Raw genomic sequence first — 13,626 nt, forward strand, 5'->3', positions numbered from 1 at the left:
ACATAAGCTCCAAGTTTCCCCTCCATTCCACCTCTTACTCCTTTTCCTGGGATGGAGGTTGGTTTTAGAAAGATTCTACAGGTGATCTCTGGGACATAGGTCCTACCTTGACATAGGGTGTTTCCTTGCAAGGAAACACGAGGAAAGTAGGGGATCGTGGCAAGGGAGGCTGGCACTCCCTGGGGTGGCTACCCTGCTCTGGGCTCTCTGGAGCACTCAATAATTCCTGTTTCTTGAGGAACATGTGTTTGCTGGCCTGGGACTTCCCCTCCCCTCCTCCCTCCCTCCCTTCCTCCTCCTTCCCTCCCTCTCCCTTTCTCCTTATCTTTTCCTTCCCTTCCTCCTCCTTTTTTTTTTTTTAAACAATGACTTAACCTCCATTCCCTCAATCTCTATCCCAACATTCTCCCTAGTCTGATTCTTGCTCATTGTCTTTTGCAAACACCTCCAGAGACTCTTCCTCTGCCCTTTGACCTTTCTTACATGGAAAAGCAAGGAGGCTGGGGAGACTTTAGAACACAGATAGGATACACTGAAGGATGGAATAACTGACTGCAGTTTTTGGAGCGGCAAAATGATTAAAAAAACCCACTATATGCTGCCACTTGCGGAGACCCACACTGGCCAGTCGTTTAATTCTTTACATCATACCCCCATGTCACGAAGAGGTTGTGGCTCGCTTGAGATCGCACAGCTAGCTGGTGGTCCGGGGCCAAAATGTGAATTCTGAGTCTCAGGAGCTGGGTGAGGCCGAGCGGTTTTGCCAGCAACACCTCCCCCGCCTCCCAAATCCACCTCAATCAGAGCGGCTTTGCCTTCAGATTTCATTTAACAGAAAAAGTCTCTTGCTAAACATGAGTTCTCTGTGCTAAACCAGACTGTATCACAAAAATCTTCATCAGAATGTAAGTAATCAAAACACACAGCTGGGAATTTGAAAGAGAATTCCATTAAGAAAGCGACCTCTACTAGGTAGCAAATTAAACACACACACACACACACACACACACACACACGCACACACACAACCACAACACAAAAGCTTCCAGGGGTTCTACAAAGTCAGGAAACATTGGGGGCTACGCCTAGCATGTCCAGTGGAGAGGACACTCTGGGTTGCCCAGTTGGCTCCAAAGGGAAATAGGAGGGGGCAGGGCAGTCAGGGAGGGGCCAGCGCTGTGCTTCATAAGTGATAGTGACTTCTAATATTATTCTGATTTTCTCAAGGGATTCCAAGACACCCAGGCCTTAGTCTCTTGTTATATTCTTGATCATGGCCTCTTTGAGAAAGACATTTATTCTAACTTAGAGACATTTTAGAAACACATCTTGAAGCCAAACCACCAGCTAGTTACCCAGAAAACCCTTTGTCAGACTTTAGGTTTTATTCCCCCCGCCCCTTTCCACGACAGGGTGCTAGAGTGATAGATAGCTTCAGAGAATGGAAAGAGAGAAAACTGTAGAATGCACTGTTTTACATGGAGCTGGTATGCAAAGAACTGTCTGACTTGAAAGGTCAGCATTATGCAAGAATGTCTTAAAGAATATGGTTATTATTAAGTATAACATGCCTAAGAGACGAAGAACTGTTTCTGTTAATTAAAATGACGTTTAATACATGAAACATTAGAATTTGAAGAAGGCCTTAATCACATCATTATGCATAATAAAACAAAGACATTCCTTTAGGATGCAAGACCCAGAAGTTACAGGAACCCTCATTCCATGTGCCTTTGGATTGAAAAACTTACTAATTTCATACCAAATGTGCCTTGGAAATTCGAAGAGAAAAAAAAAAATTTTTTTCCAAGTGAGGATGAACATAGACTATTTTAATTAGTTGACTCTGGATGAGTAGCTTTGACATCCTTCCAGCCTAACTCTGTCGAGGGGCATGTGCTAGCAGGTGTCTTTCTGATTCCAGGAAAGCATCTGAGACGGCTGTTAATGGGACATGTGCTGTAAAAGAGTTTTCATCGGTGCTGATGGATTTGCCCCAAGAGAGAAGTCCACACTTTGGCAGGAGTACGGCCAGGAGTACTTGTCAGTGAACTGTGACCTCGGATCCCCTTGCAGCCAGACAGTGGCACAAAGCTAGATATCCCATAAAGAAACTGAAAGTGGAGCCTGGCCTCAGTGCAGTGTATGCTAGTCAGCTCAAAGGCCCTACGCGGCCACAGAATGAATGACCACTATTTCATTCAGCCTCTCACCAGGCCTCGAGCACGTCCTGCAGGGCCCAGCTCAGGGGTCACCTCCTCGGTAGGCTCTTTTCTTACCGGTTGTGTAAACACACATACCCTGCCATGGAGGTTGGTCTGTTGGTATGCCCACCTCTCCCTTCAACTCTGAGTGCTAAAAGCTAGGGCTGTGCCCCTCACACCAGCTCATGGACTGACCCAAATAGTAGTAACTCACTGAATGTTGCTAAAACAAGGAAGGAATTACTCAGCAAAGCCACGGTCCTTAAAAAACAAAACAAAACAAAACAAAACAACCAACAAATGTGGTATTTATAGTACTGGACTCACAGCTTCCTATGACATTTGGCCTAATTCAAACTTTTCCTGAAATAACATAACCAATTTGGAGTCATAAAAAGTAAGAGGAACATGGAGAAGTGGCTGAGGGATGAACAAAGATTAAGAAAAAGATATGGCCAGAGGGGACAGGGAGAGGACAAAGTTCATAGCTCGACGTGCCCCACCTGCGTGTCAGGAGAAACATCCCCCGGTTTGGGATCTTGCTTTGGTACCTATACATTGGCACCGATGCATCTACACACCCAAGAGGATAGCAAGCATTCTGTCCCGGGGAGTGCCACCACCAGGCTCCCCTTTCCCTGAGCCCCAGACTCACCTGTGTCATGGGGGCAGGTGGGTTCTGCAAAATGGTCTGAGGCAGGAGCTGCTGTGTGAGGTCACAGGATGACGGGGCAGGCAGGGGAGCCTGGGGAAGAGAGGGGGCCCTTGTTAACAAACACCACTTCTGGGCCATTACAGAGGCACATGGATGCTCTCGCTCAGCTGGGTTCTCTGGCCTAGAGGAGGCCCTTCTGCACTAGAGTGAAGAGCTTACATGCAGAAGGTAGGCTGTGCTGCCGCCCTTGCAAGACACAGAGTCAGAGCCAACACATGGCTGATGGAGGGTGCAGGGTGCCCTTGAGCAAGATCCTGGAGTCACTCGGGGTCTGGGATGCCTTCCCACCATGGTGTGCCCTGCAAAGCCGCTATGACGTGCCGGAGCTTGGCAGCTCCTCTCGCTCCCCCTTCCTTGCCTCTGTTCTAGACTCCATTCTTGCTGGATTTGGTTGCTTCTTCTCCCAAATTGATAAATTCTTAGCACTGTCATCGAGCAATACGAATGGGGTTGTGCTAATAACCAGCGCTGGCTTTCCGTGTGGCCCTTATCCTTCCTGCTCAACCTGAATGCAGCAGACAGGTGTGCCATGCGTTTCTATATCCATTCATTCATCCAGGCAGTGAATACTGGTGCAATTTCACCAGGCTCTGCCTGGCATCTGTTCAAGAGACTCCTGGGCAGTCAGCTGAGTCACAGACCTTGTTTCCTGATCCCTCAGGGCAGGGCAGGAGGACAGTGGGGGCGATACGTAGCAATGTGTAGAAACAAGAAACGAAATCCTCAGCTTCGTGGGCTATTGAGAGTTTTTAAAAGAAAAGTAAAAGGGTTCTTCTGAAGTTACTCCCAAACTGTCCCTCAGGCCCTAGAGACCATAAAGAGAAGCCCAAATGGGAAGTGTCACGCAGGACAACATTGGGAGGAAGTGACCACAGGAGACCTTGTTTTGAGTGAGGAATCCCCAGCACAGGGCTGCCTGGAGCCTGGTTTGTTCTCCTCGGATTGCATCCCTCACACAGCGGAGAGGAACCAGAACTGCACCCCCATCAGTGGCAGAAAGTAGTTCTACTGGACTGCCAAGTATCGGAAGAATGGCATTCATGGCTTGGAAGCATTTTTGGAAGGTGGCTGGAGAAAAAGAAAGTGGTCTTTGTCTTGTGCGATTTGAAAATAAAACACGTCACTCCAGCTTTTCAAGGAGGGCCTGCATGATTTTCCTGGAGACCGCAAGCAGGAAGCTGGCACGTTCACTCCCATCTCCAAAATGTCAGCGAGGGTTGGGTAGGGGGTATCTGGCAACTACCTGGATGTGGCCCCTGACATTCTTGGACACTTCTCCCATCCTGAGGTGGAGTCTATGTCGATCTCTGTGGGTGAGCTGGGGCTGCTCTGATCAAGAAGGATGTCAGAGGTGACACTGTGGGACTTCCAAGGCTAGGTCACAGAAAGCCATGTAGCTTCTGGCCGGCTCTCACAGAAAGCTCCATCTCCAGACATTTCTTCTTGGAACCCAGTCGCCATGCGCCATGCTGGGAGAAGCCTGAGGCAAGTTGGGCCCAGGCAAGAAGGGGCCCAGGCAAGTGGAGGGTGGATGGTCTCAGGGTAGCCCGGCCCACCCCACGTACCAGACATGAGCGCAGACACCCCTGGGGTGTGGATTCCCCAGGTCTAGTCGGTGAGGCCTCTTGACACGAGGCAGCAGAGAGGAGTCAGCCCTGCTGTGCCCTTCCTGAATCCCGCGAATGTGAGAAATGACTGTTGGTTTACGTCGCTAAGTTTGGTGTGACCCCTTACGAGGCAGGAGATAACTGGAGTATTGTGTGTATCAGTGATTTTGCATACAGCCAGCGTGCTTTCTAAAAGGCCACTCACTCCCTGACCTTCTGGGGAGGTCTGGTGTGTATCAGGGACACTGCCTGATGTATGCAGAGATAGATTTTTGTTGGCACTGACTTCTTGAACATTTTCCCTGGAGTGAAACAGGACCTCAGATGGAAGGATCCTGTGTACCCTCAGAGACTCTGGGGATGTGACCCCCGGTTTGAGGTTTTTCAGCTTAATCTTTAAAATTCATTTGCATTTTGCATTCCTTGAATACACATCCATGTTAATTTTGGAATAAAAATGTTTCAGATTACTTGCCAATTCAATTACCTAGCTTCCCACCCCTGCCTGCCACGCCATACTCTTAATCTCCAAGTACAACTGCTTCTCTGGGAAGATGCAGTAATGCTGTCCTATGGTGTTGTCAGCCCTGCCACGCTGTGGCACTTCTGGTCGAGAAGGAGTTTAAGGTCACATACATACCGGCATTGTGGCTGCCTGGCTGAGCCCTGGCACGGGGAGCTCTTGGGGCAGGGTGGCTGGTCTCGGCAAAGCCGTGGTGCTGGCCTCTGCCATCAGCTTGCTTGGGGCAGCTGTAAGAAAGCAACCGATCACCTTCCTGATTCATGCATCCTTAACAGCTTTCTTATCAAGAGAGGGGAGCAATGACTGTAGTATGCCTGAAACAAGGGCTTGGGTGGAATGTCTGATAAAAAAAAAGTCCAGCATGAATGGAAGCTGTTGCAAGAGCCACAGCTTCGGGTTCTGCCAGCACCCGACCCCCACTGGGAGCAAACCATCCCCGAGCTTCATGTCCACCACCTGGTTCAACCACCTGCCTGATCCTACATCTTACCAGGGTCACCAAAACCTGGCCAGACTATCCGGCCTGTGTGTCACCTGCTTTATGTCTGTTCTGGAGTGTGGAGAGGTGGAGGGCAGAAAGCCGGAGGGAAAGGAAGCAAGAAACAGTGTGAACCGGAAGGCGGCTTCCACTTGGCAGGCGGAGACTGTCTTGATTCTGCTCAGGCCTGGGACCCTTTGTGGGACTCTATACTCCCACCACCCTGGCCCCACATGGGCGCCCACCCCCTCGCCATCCGTGGCAGCACACTCACAGGCGGGTTCTGACATGGCCGTGTGCGAGGATTTGTGGGAGCTTCTGGAGGACACTGATGGTGAATGACTGGTGTTAAGGCCCAAGGTGCCTGCGTCAAGTGCGTTAAAGTGCTGCTGAGGGTCCAGGCTGGAGCCCTTGTCCTGAAACACACACAGAGTCCACATTGCAGTATCGAGATGACAGGAATGTGACTTTAGTTCTCCTCTAACTATGTGGAAAATTTTGGAGGGTGTAGGGAGAAAGACTGAAACAATTTGGAGATCATTCCAGACACATTCAGGTACAATATTTGTACATGTATTTAATCCAGACATCTTTGAGAGGCTTGTGGCCTTATATAAGCAGTATTTATTACACTTGCTCACCTTGGATTTTGATTTTTTAGATATTCATAACTGATGTTGCATTTTTTTTTCTTAAAATTGTCACCTCACTGCCCAGATTCTTGGCTTTCCCAGAAGTGGGGGCAGGGGGAGAGGCAGGTTCTAGAAATGAAGTTGGTGGTGGTACCGGATTGTTAACACGCCATTGAAACAAATGCCTTTGGAGCCTTCAGAATGTGCCCCACACAGTCTCCCCACTGCCTCTCCTCTGCAGTCTCAGGGCCCCGGAGTGAAGAACAGGCAAAAGGCCAAAGGTCTCCTATCCTTTCGCTCCTGGATCCTAACCAATCCTGGATCCCAGGATGCCCTTGCTTCAAGTGTGATGTGATGAGAAAGCAACTGTGACCTTCCAACCCTCAGGAGCCATCTTTCCATCCTGCATGGCTTCATGTCATAAGCGTGAGAAGACAGGGGGTAGGATAATTTTTAAGCTAAAGAAGAAACATAATGCTTACTCTCCTGAGCCATGCTCCTACCCAGGCAGAGGAGGACAGTGACATTCCTGGCATCCACTAGGCTGTCTGCACAGGCTGTTCTATGTCCTACGGTCTTGGGTCTTAAATCTCTGGGTGCAAGTCTATGTGGCTATTCTGTCTTTTGAGTCATGGCTCCAGTGAGGGTGGATTCTGTGTATGTGCCCAAGAAGGGCTGAAATGACTGATATTGGCCTACAGTCCTTTGTGCAAACTCAAATTACAGTATGTGCCTGGATTTGCTATGCTAAAATGTTAGCTTTGGGACTTTGCTCCTTAGTCACAGAGTCTCCCCAGATACACCCCTTAGAGTGAGGTCCCTGGCCCGGGGCTGTTGGCAAATCGTGTGCCCCTGGTCAGCAGAGAAATAAGTACAGGAAATGAGAGGAAGCACCAAAAGACTTTTATAGCCATTTGACATATCTGCACATCACATCCAAGCATGGGAATTAGCGTTTTACAAAAGCGAACAGTCAGTGACCGATTTGAAATTAAAAAAACAATAGTTCATCACCACTGATAGTTTGAAAAGCATTGTCCCGGAGCTTTTCCTTGAAAAGAGGCAGCCCGAGATTGTATTGGTGTGCATATACATACGTGTATGTTTATGAGAAGTTCCACTGGGTTCTAGGAGTCCCAAAGGATCTGAAACCTCAATAATGAATTTCTGAGCGGATGATACATATTATGCCCATTTGTGAGCTGTGATATATGGGGTGTCTAACACCTGCCTATGAGCAGCTTAATTCTGTTCTTGGACATGATACATGATGCATTATATGACAGAGTGGGATAATAAACATTTCCACAAACAATGGCAGGTGTGTTGTATCAGTGTGCTGGTGATGAATCACCATACAATATATCACCATGCAGCGTGCCAGCAGGGGAGGCTCGCTGAAGACACTGACTGCTCTCTGGTCTTTAAAGGTTATTCCTCTTTCCTCCCAACTCAGCTCTCGTGGACCAGAGATGCTTTCATTGTACCATTGCTGCCACAGCAGCTTCTGGCCGAAGTCTCTGGATTCTAGGTCACTGGGCAGCCTGGAACTTGAACCACATTTTACCAATTATTAAGAGACACTTTCCCCCCTACATTTTGACATTTCTAAAATTGGGATGTGTCTTTCAACTGATGAAAAGAAATCCTTATGTCACAGATTGACTGGTGGCAGCATTTTCTCTTTCTTAGCGGGAGATAAATAATGGTGGATCTTACAATGGTTAGCGTCTTGGCTTTGATGAAATACAATGCTCCCTCCCTTCCTTGCCTTCTCTCTTTTTTCCCCAACATTTGTGTCTGTTTGAAGGTTGACGTTTGAGGAGCAGGGCTCTGGTCTGCTTGCACATTTCCCTAGTTGTTTGACACAGGGGGAAAGCCTGGTTGCGGTGGGGGGGAACCTAAAAGCTGAGTGTGGAGCAGGGAAGGAGATAAGACTTTGTGAAGGGAAATACACAAGCAGAGCTCCCTGACATGAAGCTGGCTCCAACATGGCTGTTAACCAAGACCTTCAGATGCGGAAGTAGAAAGTGCACCTTGCCGACGACGACACGGACAGTATCCGTGAGGGGCACTTGTGGAGGACCCGGCACTTAGGCTGAGGGAAGGACAGGGGCACTTAAATTATTCTATACCTCAATGGGATGATGGGATAAGCCCCCAGCTTTTTATCTGTGGGAGAGATACAAAGTGGACTTACTGTAGCCACTCCTGTAAGGATGGAAATTCACCAAATCATGCTTTGAGTCCAGAGGGTATGTTTTACACAGCTCTGTGAGTTCTAATCCTCAGTGCCCTCCAGTATGTTAGCTAAATTTTGTGTGTTGTGTGTTTCTGGGCCTCATCTGCAGGACGAGGGCAGTAACAGTGCCTGCTTCACGGGAACGTCATGATGGTAAACAAGAGAATACCTGAGAAACATGTTGGATAGTACTGGGAACATAGCAAATAAAACTATTACTCTTTCTATTATAACATCTCATGGGAATGCTTACTTAGGCAAACTTGGCCTTTAGATATCTGGTGGGGATCAGCATACCTTGAGTGCTGAAGGGTGGATGGCCTCGGGTGGCGGGTCTTCCAAAGCCAGCTCCTGCCTCCTTTCTACCCGGACATCTGCGTAACTGATCAGGAAATCAAGAGACCACAGCAGGAGGTAGGACATTTCAGATAGCAACAGCAAAGAGGGCTTGTGTGGTACATCGAGGTACCCTACATGACACCCACCCCACAATCATCGCCACGAAAGAGGCTGGTCTTGTCACTTGTTTGAGGAAGGAGTTTCATTCTGTGCCTAAATTCCACCAGAGCGACTAATGTGACATTCAAAATATTTTCCTTTCCAGGATGTTTTTACTCCCTTCTCTTTTACTTACCTTCTCCCCATGCCCTGAAACTTCCAAACATCATTGTCTTTAGAAACATATTTTCATCTACAGGATAAGACTTGGCCTTTGAATAATCAGAAGCCTTTCCTAAAACCTACTCAGTCTGGACTATGCATACAGAGAAGGGACACAGGACTTTTTAAATAATTACAACCTTTGAAAGTTTTCTCTCAAACAAATCTAGATCTAGATTAATTAATTTCTAAATTAATTAATTTCTCTCAAACAAATCTAGATCTGATTAATTAATTTGTGGACCCACTTTTAAAATAGTGTGGGTAAGAGGCGCCTATGTGGCTTAGTTGGCTGAGTGTCAGACTTTGGCTCAGGTCATGATCTCATGGTTCCTGAGTTCAAACCTTACATCGAGTTTGCTGCTATCACTACAGAGCCTGTTTTGAACCCTCTGTCCCCTTCTCTCTCTGCCCCTCCCCCCCGGTTCACGTTCTCTCTCAAAATAAATAAATAAACTTTAAAATAAAATAAAATATAAAATAAAATAGTGTGGGCTAATCAATTCAATGTGGTGAAGGCCAAAGTGACCCAGCCATGGCTTCTGCTTCATGTGTGGAGGTGCAGGCTGGGCAAGGGGACTTGGGCAGTGACAGTGGCTCTTGGGCTTCTGGAATGTTGTTACCTTATTTACTCACTAGTTCACTCCCTACTCTCTGTGAGGGTTACTTTCCAAGATTTGGGAGGTGGAGGATGGAGAGGAAGAGCAGGGTCAAGGGCAGAGTCTGAAGACCAAGATGCTGCTGGTGGGGGCAAAAAGGCCCTCTGATGAAGGCCCAGGCTGGGTGGTGGTGGGTGGGACTGGCCTGTAACGGGAAATCACTGGCTGCTGAAGTGCCCAAGGGTGGGCTGGGAAGCCAAGATCAAGTCCCTAAGAGTGGCATGCAGTGTGATGGTCAGGGTCACTGGCAAGAAAGACCAACATTTCTCCTCTTTCCTCACTTGTAAAAGAAGGGAGATTTACTTGTTAACTGTATATATGCACGTGTGTGCATGTACGTATGCATGGTATCTATCCATTTTATCTATCAATCATTTATCTCTTATGTATATATATAAATGCAGTATGTATGTATCTATATGTATGTGTACATATATCTCTCTATATATATCCATTATCTATCTACCTATCGCGTATACGTGCATACAGACATACAATATATATAACCTTTCTTTCTTTGCTCTGCTCAAATGCTCTTCTCCAGACCAGTTTAAAACTGATTTATGTCCTTACAATTTCTGTAGTCAGGGAAAAAAACCCCACAAATGACATTTCTCCTTCACCTTTGGGAATTATGACCCTACACAGCCTGCGTCTAGGAAATGCTGGATATGCTGCCTCCCTTGAAAGCTCTCCTCACCCACACTGGGCCGGAGGCTCCCTGAGGCCACCAGGAACCACCAGGAACCCCCTCCCACCGGCAGCCGGGCTCTATTCCCATCACTGCCTCAGTTGCCAGCAGGGTTTTGTTTTGTTTTGTTTTGTTTTTAAATGCATTAACAATAAAGGGGACTATGTCTGTGAGTTATTTAGAGGCAAAATTTTAATTTTCTTCCCAAAACGGTGACAAGGGAAGGCTGGGGGATGGATGGAGATGAGGGGAAAATATGCAAGTAGGTCAGTGAAGCAGTAAGTCAGTAAGTAACATCCTGGCAGCCTGAAAGAGCGTGTGAGGCTTGCGGAGGGCCTAACTGAACCTTCAGTGTCGAGGGAACGAGTGGGATGTGTACCTGGAGACTCTTCTGTGAACTGCAGAGCACAGCCTGGCCCCAACTGAAGAATTCAAGCCCGGGGCTTGCTGGCTCTCCAGAAGCTGGGACGCCTGAGGCGGCAGGAGCTCTGTGTGAGCTGTGAGGGGCTCGCCCGCCCTCCCAGCCCCAGCCCTCACCTGACGACCGAGTGCGTGCACACGATGAACTCGGGCTTGGAGTTCCACTGGTGGTAAGTGATGTAGTAATGCGTCTGCAGCCAAATCCACTGCTGGCCTTTGGTGAGGAACCGGTAGCAACAGGACTTCCCTTTACCAAACTGCATCACTGTTAGGAGAAAATGGGGTCTGCGGGTAGCAAACGTTAATACAAAAATGATCTCTTCCCCAGAAGTTACTGTTAAAAATACAAGCTTCCAGAAAGTGCCAAACACGGTTTATTTCCCCAGGTGCGCTGTATTTTAAGTGACTCTCAAGATAATGGTAAGCGATAATGAATTCTTAAATAATGGAAGAACAATCTGCAGGCTTCCCCAGATGCTCAAAGGCTTGAGAGAGCCTCGGATAAGGGCAGATTCCCAAACTGGAGTTTAATTAGAAAGAGGCACAGGTTTTCCTGTTGGAGGTGGAGCTGTCTTTGGAGCTGCAGGAGCTGAGTACAGAAGAGACAATCCAGACACGGGGGGATCTGGGCCCAAAACAGACCTGACAGCAACCTCTGGCTGGATTCTGTCAGTCAGCAGTTCATGCTTAGTCTACACGGTCCTAAATTAGAGAGTCAGCTACAGATGCCTTCCACCTCAGGCCCCAGTGCTGCAGGGCTGCGTGGAGTCCCCTGCGGTCAAGTCTGTTGGTGGGCTTCCCTGGGGGTGTCAAGAACAGAATGGATGCTGTTGGAATATTAGACTGCACAGGGCAGAAGGCTGGACTGTGGGTCTAGGGAAGAAGAACAATCTGGACTTTATTGCCTCAGTGGCTGGAATTTAGCACCTCTTTTGGCAAACAGTTAATAGATATCACAACCAGGAAACCAAAGCTATAAAGGGAGCCACTGCCTTGGAAAATGTGATCTCCAAAGACATAGGAAGCCCAGCTGAGTAAGGGCATGGGCTGGACAGAGTGAGAACATCTTGCCTGAGCCCTGGGGCAACTCCTTCAGATGATGAAGGTAATCCTACAACCAAGGTGGCCTTGCTCCATTAGAAGAGTCAGAAGCAGCCAAGGCTTAAGGTAACCCTGCTTCTCAAACTTTCACGTGCCCATGAATCACTTGGGGATCTTGTAAAAATGGACGTTCTGATTCCGCAGGCCTGGTGGGGATGCCTGAGAGTCTACAAGGCTAGCCAACTCCGTGTGATGTCCTTGCTGCTGTTTGAGGACCACACTTTGAGGAGCAAAGGGTTAACGTTTTAAAGATTAGCCTTAGGGGCACCTGGGTGGTTCAGTTGTTTTCGGCTCAGGTCACGTCTCAAGGTTCATGAGTTCGAGCCCTGCATCAGGCTCGCTGCTGCCAGCCTGTCAGCTCAGAGCCCATTTTGGATCTGCTGTTCCCCTCTCTCTGCCCCTCCCCCCGGCTTGTGCTCTCCCAATAAATAAATAAATATTTAAAAAAAAGATCAGCCTTAGGTTCTGAGGATCCTGATGGAACTTAAGCCTATTCTTTTGACAAGAACAGCAGAGAAGGGAAAGTTACAATGGATACTACAGACAGGACATCTATCAAAATACAGTGTTGGTGGTCAATTTATGTGTCAGGATCCGTTATGATTAAAAATTTTCCTGTTTAAAGCTAGAACTTGGTACTGAAAATATGGCTTTAAATGGTTAATTCTTGACTTCTCTTGCTAAGTGAGAACACAGATATGCTTGTAACTCTCCCTCTATCCCCTGCCCACCCCACAACATGGGGTACCTCCCCTACCTCCCAGCCTGTGGCCCTCTTCCGTGGCAGAGAGCCTTCCCGGTCCCCTCCCCTAGCTGGGTGAGGAATCCTCCTCTGAGCACCCCCAGTATCCTGAACATGTTCCCTCCAATGCAGTGACAGCATCCTATAAGCATCCATTAGACCTTGCTCCTGCAGAGCAGCAAGGAGATTCTGATCATCCTTATGTGCTTGGTCTAGCTCAGTATCTGGCCTGTAGCTTGTGACCAATATACGTCTGCTTACAATGAGCAGTGATGTGAGTTCAATAGTTTGTCTTTGAAATGTATTGCATAGGGCACCTGGGTGGCTCAGTCTGTTAAGCGTCCGACTTAGGCTCAGGTCATAATCTCACGGTTCGTGGGTTCAAACCCCGTGTCAGGCTCTTTGCTGTGAGCGTAGAGCCTGCTTCGGATCCTCTGCACCACCTCCCCTTTTTGCCCCTCCCCTGCTTGCACTCTCTCTCTGTCTCTCTCAAAATAAATAAATAAACTTAAAATAATGTACTGCATAACTTAGAAAAAATGACCATCATCACTTACCTTGCTTTCTTAGGTAAGATTAAACAGCTTACCTATCTAAAGGATACTGGGAAGGTGCTGGGGGGTGGGAGAAGGAGGAACAAAGTCAATTCCAGGTAAAAACTCAAACCACAGGGACCTCTGCCACACTCGTACATCATTTTCGAGAAAACAAAGTGTTCCTCCTCAAAAAGAAACCAAGCAATAAGTGGACTTCCAGGGCCCAAGAGTCCTGCTGTCGGGGCTCTGTGGAGGGTGCTGGGGGCCGTCAGGCACTGGGGCAGGGTGTGCGGTACTCACAGTGCTGATGGCACCTGGCCAGGAGCTCCAGATCGTCAATGTGGTAGTAGTCATAGCCTGAGGTCCCCAAAACTTCAAAAGGCAGGTATCCTATGATCGGAGGGGCTCTGCCAAGC

General features: G+C 48.1%; 1 protein-coding gene across 1 annotated transcript in view; it reads right to left on the minus strand.

The window, feature by feature from the left end:
* The window catches only part of NPAS2 (neuronal PAS domain protein 2), a 194,063-nt gene that overhangs the window by 15,043 nt on the left and 165,394 nt on the right, over nt 1-13,626 (minus strand). The window contains exons 13-18 of the mRNA XM_042981167.1: nt 13,511-13,617; nt 10,949-11,096; nt 8,699-8,783; nt 5,802-5,943; nt 5,167-5,276; nt 2,860-2,949 (exon numbers count right to left, since the gene is read on the minus strand). Of these exons, the coding sequence (XP_042837101.1) occupies nt 2,860-2,949; nt 5,167-5,276; nt 5,802-5,943; nt 8,699-8,783; nt 10,949-11,096; nt 13,511-13,617 (682 nt within the window). The remainder of the gene's footprint in view (nt 1-2,859; nt 2,950-5,166; nt 5,277-5,801; nt 5,944-8,698; nt 8,784-10,948; nt 11,097-13,510; nt 13,618-13,626) is intronic.

Source organism: Panthera tigris, chromosome A3 (genome assembly GCF_018350195.1).
Source record: "Panthera tigris isolate Pti1 chromosome A3, P.tigris_Pti1_mat1.1, whole genome shotgun sequence".
NCBI classification, from domain to species: domain Eukaryota; kingdom Metazoa; phylum Chordata; class Mammalia; order Carnivora; family Felidae; genus Panthera; species Panthera tigris.